General features: G+C 36.9%; 1 protein-coding gene across 4 annotated transcripts; it reads right to left on the reverse strand.

The window, feature by feature from the left end:
- Positions 1-1,014: 1,014 nt before the first annotated feature.
- On the reverse strand, positions 1,015-16,618 carry phtf (putative homeodomain transcription factor). 4 transcript variants are annotated; one of them, XM_034975010.2, is made up of 15 exons: positions 16,393-16,618; positions 15,950-16,056; positions 14,825-14,970; positions 13,866-14,074; positions 13,474-13,613; positions 12,608-12,754; positions 11,220-11,892; positions 11,039-11,075; positions 9,982-10,098; positions 9,194-9,372; positions 8,613-8,752; positions 7,946-8,174; positions 7,061-7,156; positions 6,629-6,871; positions 1,015-6,051 (listed from the first exon to the last, which is right to left on the reverse strand). In XM_034975010.2, exons 2-15 carry the CDS (start codon positions 15,967-15,969, stop codon positions 5,902-5,904), a joined length of 2,526 nt encoding a protein of 841 aa, XP_034830901.1. In that variant the 5' UTR covers positions 15,970-16,056; positions 16,393-16,618; the 3' UTR covers positions 1,015-5,901. The 4 variants fall into 4 exon arrangements, with proteins under 4 accessions (XP_034830901.1, XP_069358561.1, XP_069358560.1 ...); XM_069502460.1 differs by lacking the exon at positions 11,039-11,075 and adding an exon at positions 10,829-10,943 and having other exon boundaries at positions 15,950-16,053; positions 16,393-16,617; XM_069502459.1 differs by lacking the exon at positions 11,039-11,075 and adding an exon at positions 10,829-10,943 and having other exon boundaries at positions 16,393-16,617.
- Between the last annotated feature and the right edge of the window lie 316 nt (positions 16,619-16,934).

Genomic DNA, 16,934 nt, shown 5'->3' on the forward strand with positions numbered 1-16,934 from the left:
CTATCTACGTGTGGAAAAGAGTAATTTGGCCATAACGAGTGTTGGAGTGGACTTTGCGGCGCTCGTACGCTAAAACTATTGATTCTACAAAAAAGGTGATTACCTACGTAAATAATTGTCTCTAGTTTAATTTATTACATAACCATTTTCATCATAAAATGAGTCGAAAAGAGTTATCGCCAAAAAACTGTTTTAGGCGCCATTTTTCCAAGATGGCTAACTACGCGAGCGGCATAGATACGAGATGGAAAAAAGAAAATTCGGAAAGAGCACATCGAATTCTATAAAATCACCAATTTTCAAAACTCCCGGAAAACTTTCCCGGCAAAACTACCCTGGACCAGTACTAATTTGTTACTTCATAAAGTGAAGGTAGATAATTCCAGATCCAGCTAGAATATTTTATGAAATAGATGTGAAACAATCATAATTTCAAGTATAGTACGATTCAAACTTAAATGCGTCTGCGTGAAGTTGCGAGACGTGCGCTGTTACCCGCCCCGCTTCCCCGGACACTCAAAAAGTGTGTTCTACGCAACGTCGTGCGCAAACTTCATGGGCGCATTTGCGTTTGAATAATAATTGTACTATACCTATATTATAGTAGACTAGCTTATTCCCGCGACTTCGTCCGCGCGGACTACACAAATTTCAAACTCCTGTTTTTTCAAAAATCCTTTCTAAGCGGATGTCTACGTCATACTAGCTATCTATTTTAGGCTACCTATATTATTAACATAATTGTGATGTTATTGACTGATTGAATGGCTTTAATATTAAAAAATAAGCAGTCAATTTCAGATTTTTTACTTAGCAACACCACAAGGGCGACAGCATGACACTTTACAAGATGGCGGCGTTAGTTCCGATTTTGGCCACGCACCAAAAGATCAAGATTGTCGCACTGCAAACACGCACGCGCGTTGCTTACGTTACGTGTTTCTCAGAGTTTCTGTTTTATTTATATTTTTAGCTATTAACACTAGATTAAAGTAAAAGAATAGAAACAAGTCCTAATTTTAAAATAGTTTATTTTCTAAATTGCATTATATGCTACCTACGATACAATAAAAATTTGTTAGGTAACAATAATATTCTATGCTAAGTAGTAAAAATTCTTTTAATTACTTAATAAAGAAATAAACCTAAGCACCAATACCTACATATTATTATAATTTATAGATTATTAAAAAGTCTTTTATTTTTAAACTTATTAATTAAAATTGCTTAAAGTTTTGTCAAATTAGTAATAGATTAAGAGGCCGTGAACACCTTAGATACCAATGTTATAGTAATAAATACCGTATTTTTGGCGTAGTTAGGCAAGCCACCGTAACTCGGGGATCATACTTCATAGTAGGTATAGCCAAAATAATTATGTGGTTACCTCTATATAGTAGTGCAATAGGCTACTTGACAATTTTTTTAAGTTGGTCTTAAATGGTTAATATTTGTCCTATTATATCAAAAAAATTAACACTATATTTTTTTGCGCCCTAAAAACCGTAAAACTTTAATTTAAAAAAATATTTTTCTTAGACAGGTGAAAACACTGTCGGCCATGTTTGGCCGATAGATTATCTGTGCTCTGACGTCATGCATTTGTAAACAACAGTATAACCCTGTGGTTCTGACGTCATGCATTTGTAAACAACAGTATAACCCTGTGGTTATACTGTTGTTTACAAATGCATGACGTCAGAGCACAGATAATCTATCGGCCAAACATGGCCGACAGTGTTTTCACCTGTCTAAGAAAAATATTTTTTTAAATTAAAGTTTTACGGTTTTTAGGGCGCAAAAAAATATAGTGTTAATTTTTTTGATATAATAGGACAAATATTAACCATTTAAGACCAACTTAAAAAAATTGTCAAGTAGCCTATTGCGTAAAAAAAATTAGCCTACTAAGTATGCCCTGACATATTTATATTACGTTGGTACGTATGGCGTTCACGTGTCACGGGCCCCTGAACCATAAAATCATATCTGTTTATTTCATATCTTTATTTAAAATAAAAATGTGAAAGAAGCATGCACTGAACTTTAAAAACAACTACATAATACTTTATTTAAAGAATCAGTTCATTCAAACAGTTATAAGGTAGGTATATTACTGCTGTTGACTTAGGAAGGTGAAAAAAATAACTCAATAATTTTATTATTAGGTATACCGTATACGTACACCTAATGTAGCTATATTTTCTTGATTTGTAAAAAAGTATATTATCACATTATTTTTGTTAATTGTATAAAAAAGCTTCTCTACGCTTTAGGAAATAAAATCAAATAGTGAGATCAAAATGTGAGTTACATTACAACTGACCATAACAATTACAAATTGTTTACAGTATGCTAAAAAGTACCTAACACAGATTTAAATCTTAGAGCAATCCAAGGGTCAATTCACATGGACACAGAATCGAAGCGACGACGCGTCGCGTCAAATTCATGTCGGATTGGCTAAACCCCGCGCGCGCATCGCCAGGCGTCTTTATATTATTTATCATTACCCACATTATAAATGCGAAAGTGTGTTTGTTTGTAGGTTTGTCCTAAAATCACGTCGCAACGGAGGATTGACGTGACTTTTTGCATGGGTTGGAGTCAAAGACCTGGAGAGGGACTACTTTTTATACCGAAAACGAAAGAGTTCCCACGGGATTTTTAAAAACGTAAATCCATGCGGACGAAGTCGCGGGCGTCAGCTAGTTTAACATATGTTTGTTAAATAAATAATTGTTGTTGTTGTAATAAATTTGAAGATGAGAATTCAATCTGTACCTACTAATATCATAAAGAGGTAAAAGTTATACTGTATGTAATAAATTTCAGACCTAATGATCCAATTCTGATATTTTTTCACTGATAGATCTACATTATTCCCGAATACAAAGGCATGTAACAAGGGAAAAGCCTACTGTCATGTCGCAACGCGTCACTTCGATTCTGCGACAATGTGAGTTGACCCGAAATCGATAAATCAAAATGACTGCAACAGCTATGAATAACTCTGAAAGTGAAGTTGTGTGCATAGAGATTTTAATAGTGTACTGAATTCAGAAAAAATCCCTTAATGCTTCGGCCACATTAATTTACGGCTTTTGTGGCAAAGATCCGCTAGGCGTCAGTACAGCTACCACAGATTACATTAAAATGTGGTGTTCAAATTTCAGGAATAGAAACGCATGTTGTTGTTTGTAAGCGTTAATCCTGCCGAAGCATTAGGAGATAGTTGCATCAATGGTCATGCACAAAGTCTTTCAGGTAAAATGTGATGGCCCTTCCACAATATTTCTTGTGGAAAGAGGACATTTAGATTCGTGTATAACCAAACTAACACCATTATGGAACAATTATTGTTATTCAATAATTATTCTCAGTGTAACTTAGAAGCAATAGTGTAAAATATTTACAGAAAATGGCAACATTATGACTGAATAGAATAAATAAAATATAATATGGCAAGATGTAGAGAAATAAGTGAGCAAAACTACAAAATAACTATAGATACCTATTAATACAAATAAAGTCTACATGATTGTGAAACTACGCTTGCGGTTCAAAAGTTTATCCATGTTAAATCAAGATAATTATTATGACTAAACAGTAAAATCTACTGAGATCCTATAGTCTACAATCCAAAAAGCCTTTTTAGAAGAGAACCATAACTTTATAATCTTACACGCTTTCACAGTTCTTGGTAAGGCACAACCTTACTTAATTTTGACTATTTAAATAATGTCTACAAATACCTATCTAATACCTATTTATATTATGATATTGATTTCCCTTTTTACCATTCTACTTAAGTTATTCGAGTTGATTTTAAATGTATCAACGGTTCTTCGAATTCCTTTGTCGGTAATTTTTTCATAATGTTTAAACCGAAATCAGTCCATTCAAGAGTCTAAAGGTCCGTATTTACAAACATTAACAAGATTTTTAAGAACGCAGTTTCGCCAATAACTTGAAAGGCCGGGTTTACTTGATCACGTGACGAGGGAGAGGGGAAAAGAGAGAGAGAGGGAGAGAGAGAGATACAAAGAGAAAAAGAGAAGTTACAGACAGAGAGGGGGCCTTTGTTAAATAAGCCTCAGTTATGTGTTAGCTGAATTATTGCGTCGTGACAAGAGTCCCTATTTACAAATATTTAAACGAGTCTGTAGCGAGCCTTTTGTAAATATTCTGTGACTCGATTGTTTACGATTTACATACCGATACTCTGTGCCGTCGGATGCCTGTGACTTGTACCACGTCATAGTAATGTATATAAATATGGCCCTAGGTTCCGCACAAGCCCTAGTTTCATGGTAGAAATCAGTATAAACTAGAACCGATTATATAGGTGTAGTAGACATTTAAATATAAACCCCACGTAAGTGATTAACTTACAATAACCTATTGTCTTTTACTAAAATAATGAATGCACGCCCCTTAAGCAGATGGAGTTAAGTAAATAACTAAAGAGCAAGAGACCTAAATACAAATCAGTTGTACAAAACCTCTAAACTAAATTCATGCTATCCTTATCTGTAGCGATCATTATGAAAAAGATAGCACTATTTTAGAAATATCAATATAATTTAGTTTTGAGATTTTGTGCAACTCTATTAGCGCCAATGTGGAGAAAAGATAATTTAAAGGAAGAATCCCACTACGCCTTGGATTTGAAAATACACTTTTATATATTGTCCGTTCATCGTAACTTGACGCGTGGAGTAATATGTTGACACCATTGCTTTGTTTCTTTATTTCTTAAGACTTAGGGTTTATTATTGTGTAATTTGCAATGGTGCCAATATTACTCACGCCGCATGCGTCAAGTTACGATGAACAGAGATGACAGATACAGTGCGACAAGGCTATCTTGTCATTGAATGACATTTACGGGGGGGCACTGTTGGAGAACAAAGGCAACAAACTCAGACTAAGAATAAGGAGGGTTGTCAAACGCGTATACCCGAAAGGGACAAAACAACAAAAGAAATAATACTTACGTATGAAAGGTTATGTTTCATAATTTGCGTTCGCTACCACTTTTACACAGCAATGCAACATGAATGGCTTCTACAGACCTTCAATACTAAATTTAAAACAGAAAACTAAATAAAAATATAATATTCGCAATAAACTAGTTACGGTTTGTTGGGCACAAAACTATACACCTAGCTTGCTCTAACAAGGTATTATTATTTTAATGCCAAATCTACCTTGATTCTTAATCTGAGGCAACAAAGGAAGAAATATTCAAACAAGAACAAAGGGGACACTTGCCGGCAACGTTAGTTTCGATTTTCACCACGCCCCAAGATAGCCTTTTCGCACTGTAAATACCTGTTTCACCAGCCTGTCGTAGAGCATGGGGCGCTTTCAGTTTTTTCTATGGTTCAGCCCCACTATCGGGATTTTCATTCATCATTTGCATGATGAATGAAAATCCTAATCTAAAATGATTCGTGATATCGCGAATTGTGTGGCCGCCGTCAATCGTATTGTTTTACTAATTTGCTCTAACCCGAATGTAGTTCGGTGTTGAGTCGGCATTTGTCGAGGCCCGATATTAGATCCGTTAGTAACGATAGAATTCGAGCGTTGAAACACCTCGGCGTTAAAGTTAAATGGACCTTAACAACTTTGATTTAAATCTCAAGTTCATTTACAGTTAGTACCCCAAGCGAAAAACTTACGTAATTAGAATCGGTGGTATTGAATTATTACTTTAAAATAAGAACTTTTAGGCCCATTTCATTCTGATGGTATTTTGTTTCGATGTTGGTGAGATGTAATATCTCATACTAAGCACACTGATTGGTTGATCGTCATGCCACACTGTGTTACAAGTTGCAACGCATTACAACCCAATATTTACTGCACAATTGCACCTTGATAATCAACCTTCTATTTTATCTTAATTTTATGAAGTTTCAATTTAAAACCTAGCATTTCGGACAGAACTCCTGAAAGTGCTGATAATATTACCACTTTTGTAATCGTGTAGAGGTAGTGATTTGCGCAAATTCCTGATATCTTGAAAGGCGAATCCAACTCCTGGAAAATAAAGACTTACTCGTGATTTAGGTCGAGTTTATCGGTCAATATGGCAGAGAGGCACTCGCGCTTCTTTCATTATTCTATTACTAAGTCAACAAATAAATACACAAAAATTAAATCATGAACAACAACGCCCATAAAGAAAATAATATTTGAGTGTAGACCCACTTACTAGCAAACTGGTATAAATTTATCTAAAGTCCAAAGCGTGAAACAAACTATGGGACGCATCTGCTGACCGATAGGACTAATAGGTGTGCACAGTGGTCTCGCGAGATATGTTTCGGCCCTCCGAGCGCTAAAGCTTACGTCCGCGACTTACGTCCAGAGTGAGTGTATTAGTATTGTCTAGGTACCTACGGACGCGTCCGTCAGCCGCGTCTTATAATTTGTTTTTGCCTTAAACGTACGTACGGAGCTTGCTCTGTTTAGTTAAGTAGTAACTAAATCGATCGCGAGGTGCTGGTTTTTTGCTCAGTCAATATGGCGGAGAGGCAGCCGCGGTATTTTTTGTTAACATTACTTCCCATTGTTTTCAAATGGAGCAGGTTTGGTATATGTAAATTAAACCCACCTTGAGTAAGTCGGCAGCGAGTTTGAGCACGTTATTGGCGACAGTCAACTGCTCTTTGCTCTCAGGCCGCTGCTCGATCGCGAGGTGCAGGTTTATTTGCTCAGTCAATATGGCGGAGAGGCAGCCGCGGTATTTCCTGTTCACACTACTGCCCACTGTGATGAGGCGCAGTAGGTATATGCCGAGGCAGCAACTCCACACCATTGCCTCGAGGAGCCAGCCGCTTTCCAAAGTTACAGAGTCCTGAAAATTAGTAAAATTAATTAGGTGGTGGTCTTGTGAGTACACTGTGCAGCATATAAGAAACACTCATATTACTGTTTTTTAAGGAACAGTGGTGCAATCACGGCTGTGCACGCATCTTAATTAATGGGTGATTATAAAAGGCTGACTGTAAATTGCATGTTTACAGCATCGATAAAGCGGACTTACCCTGAGCAACTGTGCGCTGACGCAAGCCAGCAGGGTCAGTGTGAGCATAAATGCGGCAGAGACGATTACGTCCACCGATCTTTGCGGACCGCGACGCTAAAAACGAATATAAATCAGTAAAACTGTATTAAACACGTTTGTTAAAAAGAAAGAAAATTTATTTATTTGTTGGTGGTGTCACAGATAAAAACAAAGCATACAAATGTGACATTTTCATCTGTGACACCACCCCATAGGTGCACAGCTCAGCATAATGTGTTTCATCTGTAATGTAAAAATTCTACAGCATCTATTGGAATAAATACGATGATTTTAGGGTTTTTAGGACTACTTAACACAGCCTTTATGGATATATAGTTCAACATAGACCTTGTCATTGGTTTCTTTAAAACATAATTGTCGTCAAGCGCAAGCATAACCTGCAATTAAAAAATGTTTCCGGCTTTGATATGCATTCGAATTCGTCAGCTTAATTTAAGTTTTAAAAAAAACGCGGGAACCCTGATTTTCCAGGTTAAAAGTTACCTATGTCACTCTCCAGGTCTTTAACTATATCCACGCAAAAAATCATGTCAATCCATTGCTCCGTTCCGACGTTATTGAAGGTCAAACCAACAAACAAACACCCTTTCACATTTATAATATCCAGGATAGTGATACCTTTAAAATGCCTTCGTTAATTAAAACTGAAAGCTAGAATTAATAAGGCCTTAATTGGAATGGTGCCAAGAATATTAGCTGCATGCATTTCCGCACTGGACAGCCAGGCTGATGCTTTACGCAAAAAATGAGTCCGCCCTTCTGTCACCAGGTGAGGCAACTAATCGCGGTGAAATATCTCTTAAAATTGTTAAATATTATTTACTAGACAAGAAAAAATCTTACCCGTAAATATGACCGTGTTGACAGCCAAGTCTTGATGTTTCTCACAGTGTTCAGTCTAAAATGGGGCAACTCAGATTTGCGCGCCCGTCTCGCTGAAGTCAAGTGTGAAAACAGCTTGGCGTACAGGAATCTTTGTTTGTACGCTCGTTCCGCCACCGCCAGTAGAAAGAACACTAGACCGCTCAGCGCGAAACGAAGGGTGCATGATAGGATGTTTGATGCCACCTCCCTTAACAACAATTATAGAACTTAAGGGTCTGTATTAAATTGATCATCCATCTCTTGCACATAAGGGGTATGGGTTTCATGAAAAAACTGCCATACCCCTTCTAAGTTAGCCCGCTTCCATCTTAGACTGTATCACTTACCATAATGGAATAAATAAATAAACCATTCTTATTGCATACTGATACCTTATTACATTTTCTTGCTCTTGCAAAAGTATCAGTAAAGTCATTATATTTTTGGCAAATATGGCTAACATAAACCCTTGACAGTAAAATTGCGGATATTTAGACACAAAATTAAATTAATTTAGTTGACGATATTTTTCTCCCTCTCTCTATTAAAACCTAGGTAGGTAGGTATATTATAAAAATCTTAAGACAATGGTAGGAATGTGATAAGAGGTAATGTAATTTTTTGGATTTTAATAAAGTTTAGTTACCAGATGTTGTCACCGAATGCGCCCCTGAAAACACAAAACCCCGAGTGTTGCGTATAGTTCATGACGAGAGACGGTATGTAGCCGATTAGTGACACTGTCTGCAGTTCCTCTTCGCTGCGATTGTCTTGCTCTATAGCTACCTGTGAACAAGCCATTCAAAATAATTTAATTCCGTGCTAAATCTTACGAATTTGGAAGGATTTAAATGACAGAAATACCTAACTGGAGAAATATTATCCACTGATCAAAATTCCTCACGGAGTCGAGCCGCAACAATTTTATTTATTTTTAGTACTTAAGTATAAGAATTTACCAACATTCACATTTCACCAACATTACTTGAGAACCGAAAACTTCAGCGTTAAAGTAAAATAGATCTTAATAGCCTTGTTTTAAAGCTTAAGTTTGTCTATAGATCTGCAACCAGCGCTCCAAGCGGAAACATTGTGATATTAAAATCGGTGGTACTGAATTTTTGCCTCAAGACCTCGTAGAATCGGAGAAGACCCCGCTGCAATTTTTGACTTCAAATCAAGGATAATAAAAAATTAAAAAAACTTTAAGGGAAGTAACGTGGTTACCTGAACAAGTCTGATGACGGGTGTGACAAGAGCCACAATGGTAGCCATGACGAGGCCGGCCCACATGCAGCCCTCGGCCGCCATGGCTCGCTCCGCGCGCGCCACCACGTACCAGCTTATATCCACCGCCGACAACTCCGCTCGCAGCGTCGACCCGCGCTCCCACATTGTACACTTCACTGGGAACACAATACGTCTTACCACAAATACCATCAAAACAGAAAACAAGTTTGACTGATAACGGTCGGAGACGCGCGCTTCAACATTGTGTATATTACTGGAAAACACTAAGTATAAGAAGTTTAAGAAGTCTTTATTAAAAAAATAAGGGTTAAATAGATGACTTTCCAAAAAGTCGGGCTGCGCTTTCACACTGTACATTCCAATGACAAATACAATCCGATTCGTCTTCCTACAAAAACATAAAACAAGTAAAAACTGATGATTCTCACACTACACGGAGACACTTCTACATTGTACAGTTTACACACAATCCATCTTTATCCAAAAAACACGCATTTCACCGCAAATACAATCAGCCTTACCACAAAAAAATAAAACAAGTTTAATTGATGAATAAAGGATGATTTATACCAACACACGTGGCGGGCAGCAGTTTATGCTTCACCGTGCCGTGTCCGTGCACGGACGCCACACGGATGCATCATATAAAATGTCCGTGATATTTTGCCTCGTCCGCGCCTGGCATAAATCATCCCTAAATTGATGTATAGGTATTTTCTAGGTGAAAATAATAAGAAATAATCCCGATTTACTGAAAATGTTACCTGTATCGCTTGACGGATCGAGAATTGCGAAGGGATCCCACGAACTGTCCCCCGTGTAGTGAAAACCTACGTCCGAATGACCGGCTTCAGAATGCGAGCCATAGCTGCTTTCTTCACCTACACATATAAAAGTAAAGATCAAAATAATAGTAACTATGATTATGAAAATAAGAATCGTTAAAATCAAATGTATGTGCCGACGAACCTGATTAAGAGAAAGAGAACTGAATAGTTTCGTTTTCGTTTCGCCATTTTTACACTCCAAAACCTTAAGTTTGAAAGCAGAAACCTCTAGTATTGTGATTTTAATGTATGGACTTCTATAAGAAATAAATCCTCATTCTACACTTTTATACCTAAGTGCGTATTTTTGTGAAATCATGAGTGCTAAAAAATTGAGTATGTTAACTTTCTAGTCTGAGTCTCTTGAACTCTCTTACCCAGGTTCGATTGTATAAACTATAACCCGCTGGTCGATTGCGGAGAACTTGCGTCAATCATTATTACAATCGCAATTGTTGTGATTGGCTGAATTTATGGTATTCTTGATGCAACAATGCATTGTAGCTAACGTCATCCAATCAGAGGTGATTGCGTACGTGACATTGTAGCTGTCATTCTACCGCAATCGACCTTCCTGCCCCCAAATTGTGTAAGAATAACCATTTCATGGCTATCGCAATCATCAAGACATTCTGCCCTTTGATTGGCTGATTCGCTGTTTACATTTTTTCACAGCCAATCAAAGGGCAGAATTCTTGACGATTGCGATAGCCATGAAATGGTTATTCTTACACAATTGGGGGGCAGGTCACACATTACAAATGTAAAATAATAATAATCTTACTGTTAGTGATTTGCCCAACCCAGTCTGACATGGTATGGTGCGATGGCAATGCGATGGATGGCGCAGAAGCCGAGCATTCTCCGTCGGATGACGATGTCTGGTAATTTGCTAATTTCTAAACAAATTCCTCTAGTTAATAAAAAATAAGCTGATGTTCCACACACGTCCACAAAACATGCAGCCTGAACATTCTCTAACGCCAATAACTACCTGTTTTACTGTGTTGTAAATTCCTTGCATCTATCACCTAGTGTTATAGAAATTAGAAGTTATTAAATTAAACTTTTTTGTTTTTAAATTCAATTTCAAGAGGGCATCATTGGTAAATAAATAGACATTTTAAGGATTTCATGAGTGTATATTCAGTCAATTTATAAGTGTTATATTTTACCTTTTGTTTTCCTTTTACGCCCCCGAAATCGTCATCGCTCGATTCGTGTGGAAGCGGTTCTTTGGTCCAAGATTTCCTAAATCTAACTCCAATTCGTTTTCTTACGTTAGGATTAGTCGTTATGGCACAATCAGAGTCTGGATCTACTGACTTTAAATCTTCTTTGTCTTTATGTTCTTTAATAGGTACACTTGCGTTTGCGCATTGCACGTTCTCATCGTCAACAATTATCTTGTCATCTTTCATCATTGAAGGGAGTTTTGCACTGGATTGTCCTTCGAGTGGATTTTCCTGTTTTGCATGTTTTAGTTTATTTTGAAGATCTGATTCTTTTTGGCGACAATCTCCATCGCTACCATTAGAGTTATACCCGTTGAGGCTCTCAAAACCATCATCTCCGTCGGCAAACATAGGTCTGTTTACGTTTTGTCGACCATTTAGAAATTCCAAGTACTTTTTAGTTAAAATGTTAGGTTTGTAGCGAAATGAAGGCGCCGGTGTGACGTCTGGTGGAGGAGTAAATGTCACGATGGGCGCAGTGGGGTCAGGTTTCTTCCAAGACATATAATCTTCATCATCAGAATCCTTCGCTCTGGTTTTATGCAAAGGTTTATTTTTAACGATTGGTTCCGACTCAGGTCCTGCGTTGTTTACCAAATCTTTTTTTCGTTTTCTGAAAATTCACAAAACGTAAAAAGATGTTTGATAAATTTGGGTATGTCATAATAATGATTGCTTACATACTCAGCCTTTTATTTTTTGATCCAAAATAAAACTATAAACATTCAACGGAAACAGAATACCTAATACACATCGTATTATCTACTAAAATTAATAAAAGTTTTTCGCTTTTGTGAAATTGTGATTCAATAAAGAAAAGGTTCAAGTATTCGTGCAAGATTGGTATTCATATAAGTGCTTTTGTTTCTTCACTTAGCACGTTAATATTTGTTTCTGTAAAATAAAAAGTAGCTATATTATAGTTAGATCCAACCACTACATTGGGAAGTCAAACGTGGCGCAAACACTTCGATGAACATGACCCTATCGCAAGCTTTATTGTTATTGTAAATTTTTTAATAATACAAAAACAGAAAAGTATCTCATAATATTTGCCTACTGATTAGATGATAGTAGGATAAAGTTATCTACCATTAAATAATGTACTTTGTGGTAAGAAAAAACCGACCGAGTGCGAGTCAGACTCGCGAACGATTCTGTACTCGGGTTTTTTTTTTCAACATTTTGCACGATATATCAAAACAAATAAAAAGCAAGATGCATAAAAATAAATAAAATTAAGTCACATGATAGTGCTACATATATTTTTTCCATAATCTCGTAACACAAATTCTAAACGATGATATCAATTTGTTATAATTAGGTACCTGAGGCCATTATCGGTCGAGTCGGAGCGCGAGAGCCGTCGCCTGAACTTGCAAGGTTTAGCGAAAGGAGTCTTGCTTTGGCTCGACGTGGCGCCGCTCTCCGCCGAGCCGCCGCCACTTCCACCGTCATAATCGGAACGTGCTTTTCTGTCACAACAATTGAACGATGATCTCTACGTGATCAAATTACGAATGAAGAGATCCGTAGGACAACCAGAGTAACCGACATAGCTCACAGTGGCCATACACTATCAATTTTGTAGCGGACTTAAAGCGGCGTCCAGTCAACTGATAGCCATACACCGTCAACATGCATACTGATAGCCATAAACAGTCTAATTTTCAGGACGCCACTTCAACTCTGCTGCAAACTTGATCGTGTATGGCTGGTGTCAGCGGGTTGCGAAGCTGAAGTGGCAATGGGCAGGGCACATAGTTCGAAAAACCGATAAACATTGGGATCCCAAGGTGCTGGAATGGCGACCTCGCACCGGAAAGCGTAGCATTGGTAGACCCCTCAACTAGGTGGATGGATGACATCCACGTGGAAGTCTTTACAAGACACATGTCCAGCAGTGGACGACTATCGGTTGATGGTGAATTGAACAATTTATTACGCACGGCCGTCCGCTATTAGTTGTTTTAAGCAATTAAATATCACTTGCTTAGCAATGAAGGAAACGATCCCGAAGAAACCTGTGAAACCTGTGTGTGCAATCTGCCAATCTGCACTTAGCCAGCATGGTGAACTATTGGTAATGGTAAAATATTATATGTGGCATGTGGTCTTGTCGCTGGCTATTCGATCAAGGACAGTGAGATCCCAGATAACTAGGATGTTTAGGGACATAATTTCTTGATCATACCTGAAATGTCGTGGTAATTTTCGTCGGTATTGTGATCTCGGTCGCACTCTCGCTACTTCCATCTCCGTAGTGCTGACAATTTGCGAGTGAACTATAACTAGAACAATCATTAAGCCCAGTGGCACTATCCAGCAATGTGACTGAAAAATAATCACATGAATTAGGTCAGAAATAAGACATAAAATCATACTAAAACAGTGTGAAAATGTCTGTCGGTCTGCTACATTTTCATGGCCCATCCGTTTTACCGATTTTCATGGGTACAGAGATAGCTTGTAACCCGGGGAATAGATATAGCCTACTCATTTTATTATTTAGGATGTTAAGCATATTCCCAATTTTAAATCTGGTTTTGTTTATTATTTTTAGCGTAAATATATTAAGTAACTCACATCGATATCTATAGAAGCGGGCGCCATAAAATTGATGGATATATTGACGACTTGTAAGAGCCATAAGGCCAGTAGGAACTTGGCGCAGGTGGGAGAGGTTTGCTGAGCCCACCACTGGTACAACGCGGGTAGAAACAACAGGCGAACTAGTGCGAACCATACCACGCGACGCATACCCAGGGTTGGTTTTGCTTTAGGGAAGGAGGAACCTGTGAAACAAATTTATTAATCCTTGGTTATATTTATCAATGTGTGGTATCCCAGGGAAGGAAAGGAAAGTCATGACAGATCAAAAGATGGGCAGACGGAATAGAGATGATGACTATGGCAAAAATAAATTATTTCATAGTAATTATTAAATAGAGTGTCTTCCAAAATCCGTAGAATACACATTCGCTGCTAGTTTTAAGTTTGCTTACTATTTTAAATTACAGATTTAACTAAAAAAGTACTGCAAATGACGTCAAATGTTTGTGACGTCACATCTGTGTATTTCATACAAGCTCCCTTACTAGGCGAGCGTTTTGACGTTTGATAAAAAGTCGCTTATTTGACTAGTACTCATCATTCCTATCGTAGCCATAGAGGGTAAAATGCATCCATACGTAGTTGAAATTCTAATAAGTGTTTGTTAAAAATGGCTGGGTAATATTTTGCAAAACTACTGGACTGCATTTTGACTGGACTTGCCTCAGACTAAGTTGTGGAAAACCGATCAGGGGTATGGGTTTAATGAAACTGCCATTGCCCATACCCCTTCCAAGTTAGACCGCTTTCATCTTAGACTGCATCATCACAAGATCGCAGTCAAGGCCTAACTTGTAATTTAGAATAAAAAATAAAAAAGTTCTTAGACAGGTTTAACAGTGATTGACTACCAGCACCAGGAGACTGCAATTGTGTTTTTCAAAGATCTAAGTTTTTAGTCACACTAATAAAATGTAGGATAGGACTCATACCCCTGACTAAATCAACATCTATAAGATAAGATCTTGCATGTGAGGAGAAATCCACAATTCGACGGCGGTATGTGCCTCGCATCAACAACTGCTCCACCATAGTCTCCCATTCTTCCTTATCGTATGAGCTTATTTTCTTCTGGTACCTGCAACGAATGTCATAAGTACAGGTCTAGGTCACACTCAGCCGGGTAATTCAATAAGGCAGGCAGATGCAAAATAAAAGAAGCACATTTGTCCATAGTGAAATTGATAAAAACATCAGCGGAATAAATCAATTGATGTTAGCACCTTGCAGAGATCTACAATATTACTTAACTAGCTGATGCCCACGACTTCGTCCGCGTGGTTTTACGTTTTTCAAAATCCCGCGGGAACTCTGATTTTCCGGAATAAAAAATAGCCTGTGTTAATCCAGGGTATAATCTATCTTCATTCCAAATTTCATCCAAATCCGTTCAGCCTTTTTTGCGTGATTGAGTAACAAGCATCAAAATATCCAAACATCCAACATCCACACTTTCACATTTATAATATTAGTAGGATTCATGATAATTTTTACTTTAAAATGTATTATTAAAATGATGTGACAAAGAAGAAGAATTATGAAATTCTCATTAAAATTATTAGAATACACTCTATTTAATTACTTATTTTTTTTATTAACACAAATTATGTTATAATAAACTCTGAAGTGGATATTTTTATAGCTATATCTGTTGCATAGTTAATTTAGTATTTACAGTAAATTATACCAAAACGGAGATCAATAGATGATAGATCATACTTTGACTTTGCTCTGACTTAAGACAAAACAAGACAGGTTTATGCAGATATGCCTGTCTTAAATCTAAGTAGTCTTAGCCATAGTACTTAACTAACTAGTGCACTAACAACAGTAGTTTCTGAGATGAATATGAATTTACAGAAAACTCAGTGGAAGGACTTTGTTTAATGTATTGTAGTGGTTAAATATGATGTAACCTTGGTATTAAAAAATAATAATACTAGCCATCATATTACTTTAGTACACTTAATCAATTCAGCACAGCACAGTCTGTCCAGAGTTTTTAATAGATTAATTTTAATGGAGTAAAAAAAATTATGCTGCTGAAAATCACTTACCAAGCTGCCAGGTGCTTCATACTGAATGTAGTAAGGGTGTAAGAGGCTTTTATTTTGTATTTTATTCACTTCATTTCCACTAGGAGCCCAGTAGATATAGGTACCTACTTAAAGGACAACAAAGAGTTGAATGAAACATAATTTCCAGCCTCAAGTGATTTTATACAAACTAGCGTGTTTAAACATTTTGTTCATTGAATTGGATAAGTAACAAGATTGATAAGCCAATGTATGCAACGAACAATGCCCGTTTGATTTATTTAAATGTCAACAATCGGTACCATAGCGTGATATTTTCGGACACTGAAATATTTATTTAATCCATATATATGTACACACTGAAAATAATTAAGTAATACTAGCGCTATAGTTAAAAATGGGATTGATAAAATCATAACTGTTGTTTAGCCAATCTGAAGAATAATAACTGATGCGCTACTTACCAATTTAGGACTGCATAAACAGCATTTGTTAGCTAAATACTTTCACATTGTTTAACATAAAAATATCAAGCACTCAACTATATGAGCATAAACTGTGTTTAATGCAAGAAAATTAATCAATAGCAACCATAGCAACAATAATAATTTTATTTTTGATTAATTACAGGGGCCAAGTAAGATTTGCAGCCAGCAAGAATCACAAAAGTTTGACTTTGACAGTTGACAGATGTTGAGACGAATGACGAGTGACCACCGGCGAGTGACGTTAAACGTCCAGTATTGCCGGGGCCTTGAATCAGAAATTCCATACTCTCATTTCATTTCCTAAAACTGTGTCTAAAAAGTTAAAAGAACCATGGTCACTTCAGACTGTGAAAAATTAGAAATTGTAAACGAAATGAGATTATGTATTACCAAAATGTAGTGCATTGTTAATGTAATTGTTGGATTTTATCCGATTTTTTTTTAAATGTGGGTAAATTATGATAATTGTCTTCAAAAATATAACATTTGCATAACAGAACATATCAAAAAATATTTTA

Source organism: Maniola hyperantus, chromosome 13 (assembly GCF_902806685.2).
Source record: "Maniola hyperantus chromosome 13, iAphHyp1.2, whole genome shotgun sequence".
Lineage (NCBI taxonomy): Eukaryota > Metazoa > Arthropoda > Insecta > Lepidoptera > Nymphalidae > Maniola > Maniola hyperantus.

Coding starts and splice junctions, on each gene's coding strand:
- phtf (XM_069502460.1), bottom strand. CDS start 15,969: ATGAAGCACCTGGCAGCTTG. Junction 10,944..11,219: donor GCGTAAAAGGAAAACAAAAG/GTAAAATATAAC, acceptor GAATTTGTTTAG/AAATTAGCAAATTACCAGAC. Junction 8,753..9,193: donor CCGTCATCAGACTTGTTCAG/GTAACCACGTTA, acceptor GCTTGTTCACAG/GTAGCTATAGAGCAAGACAA.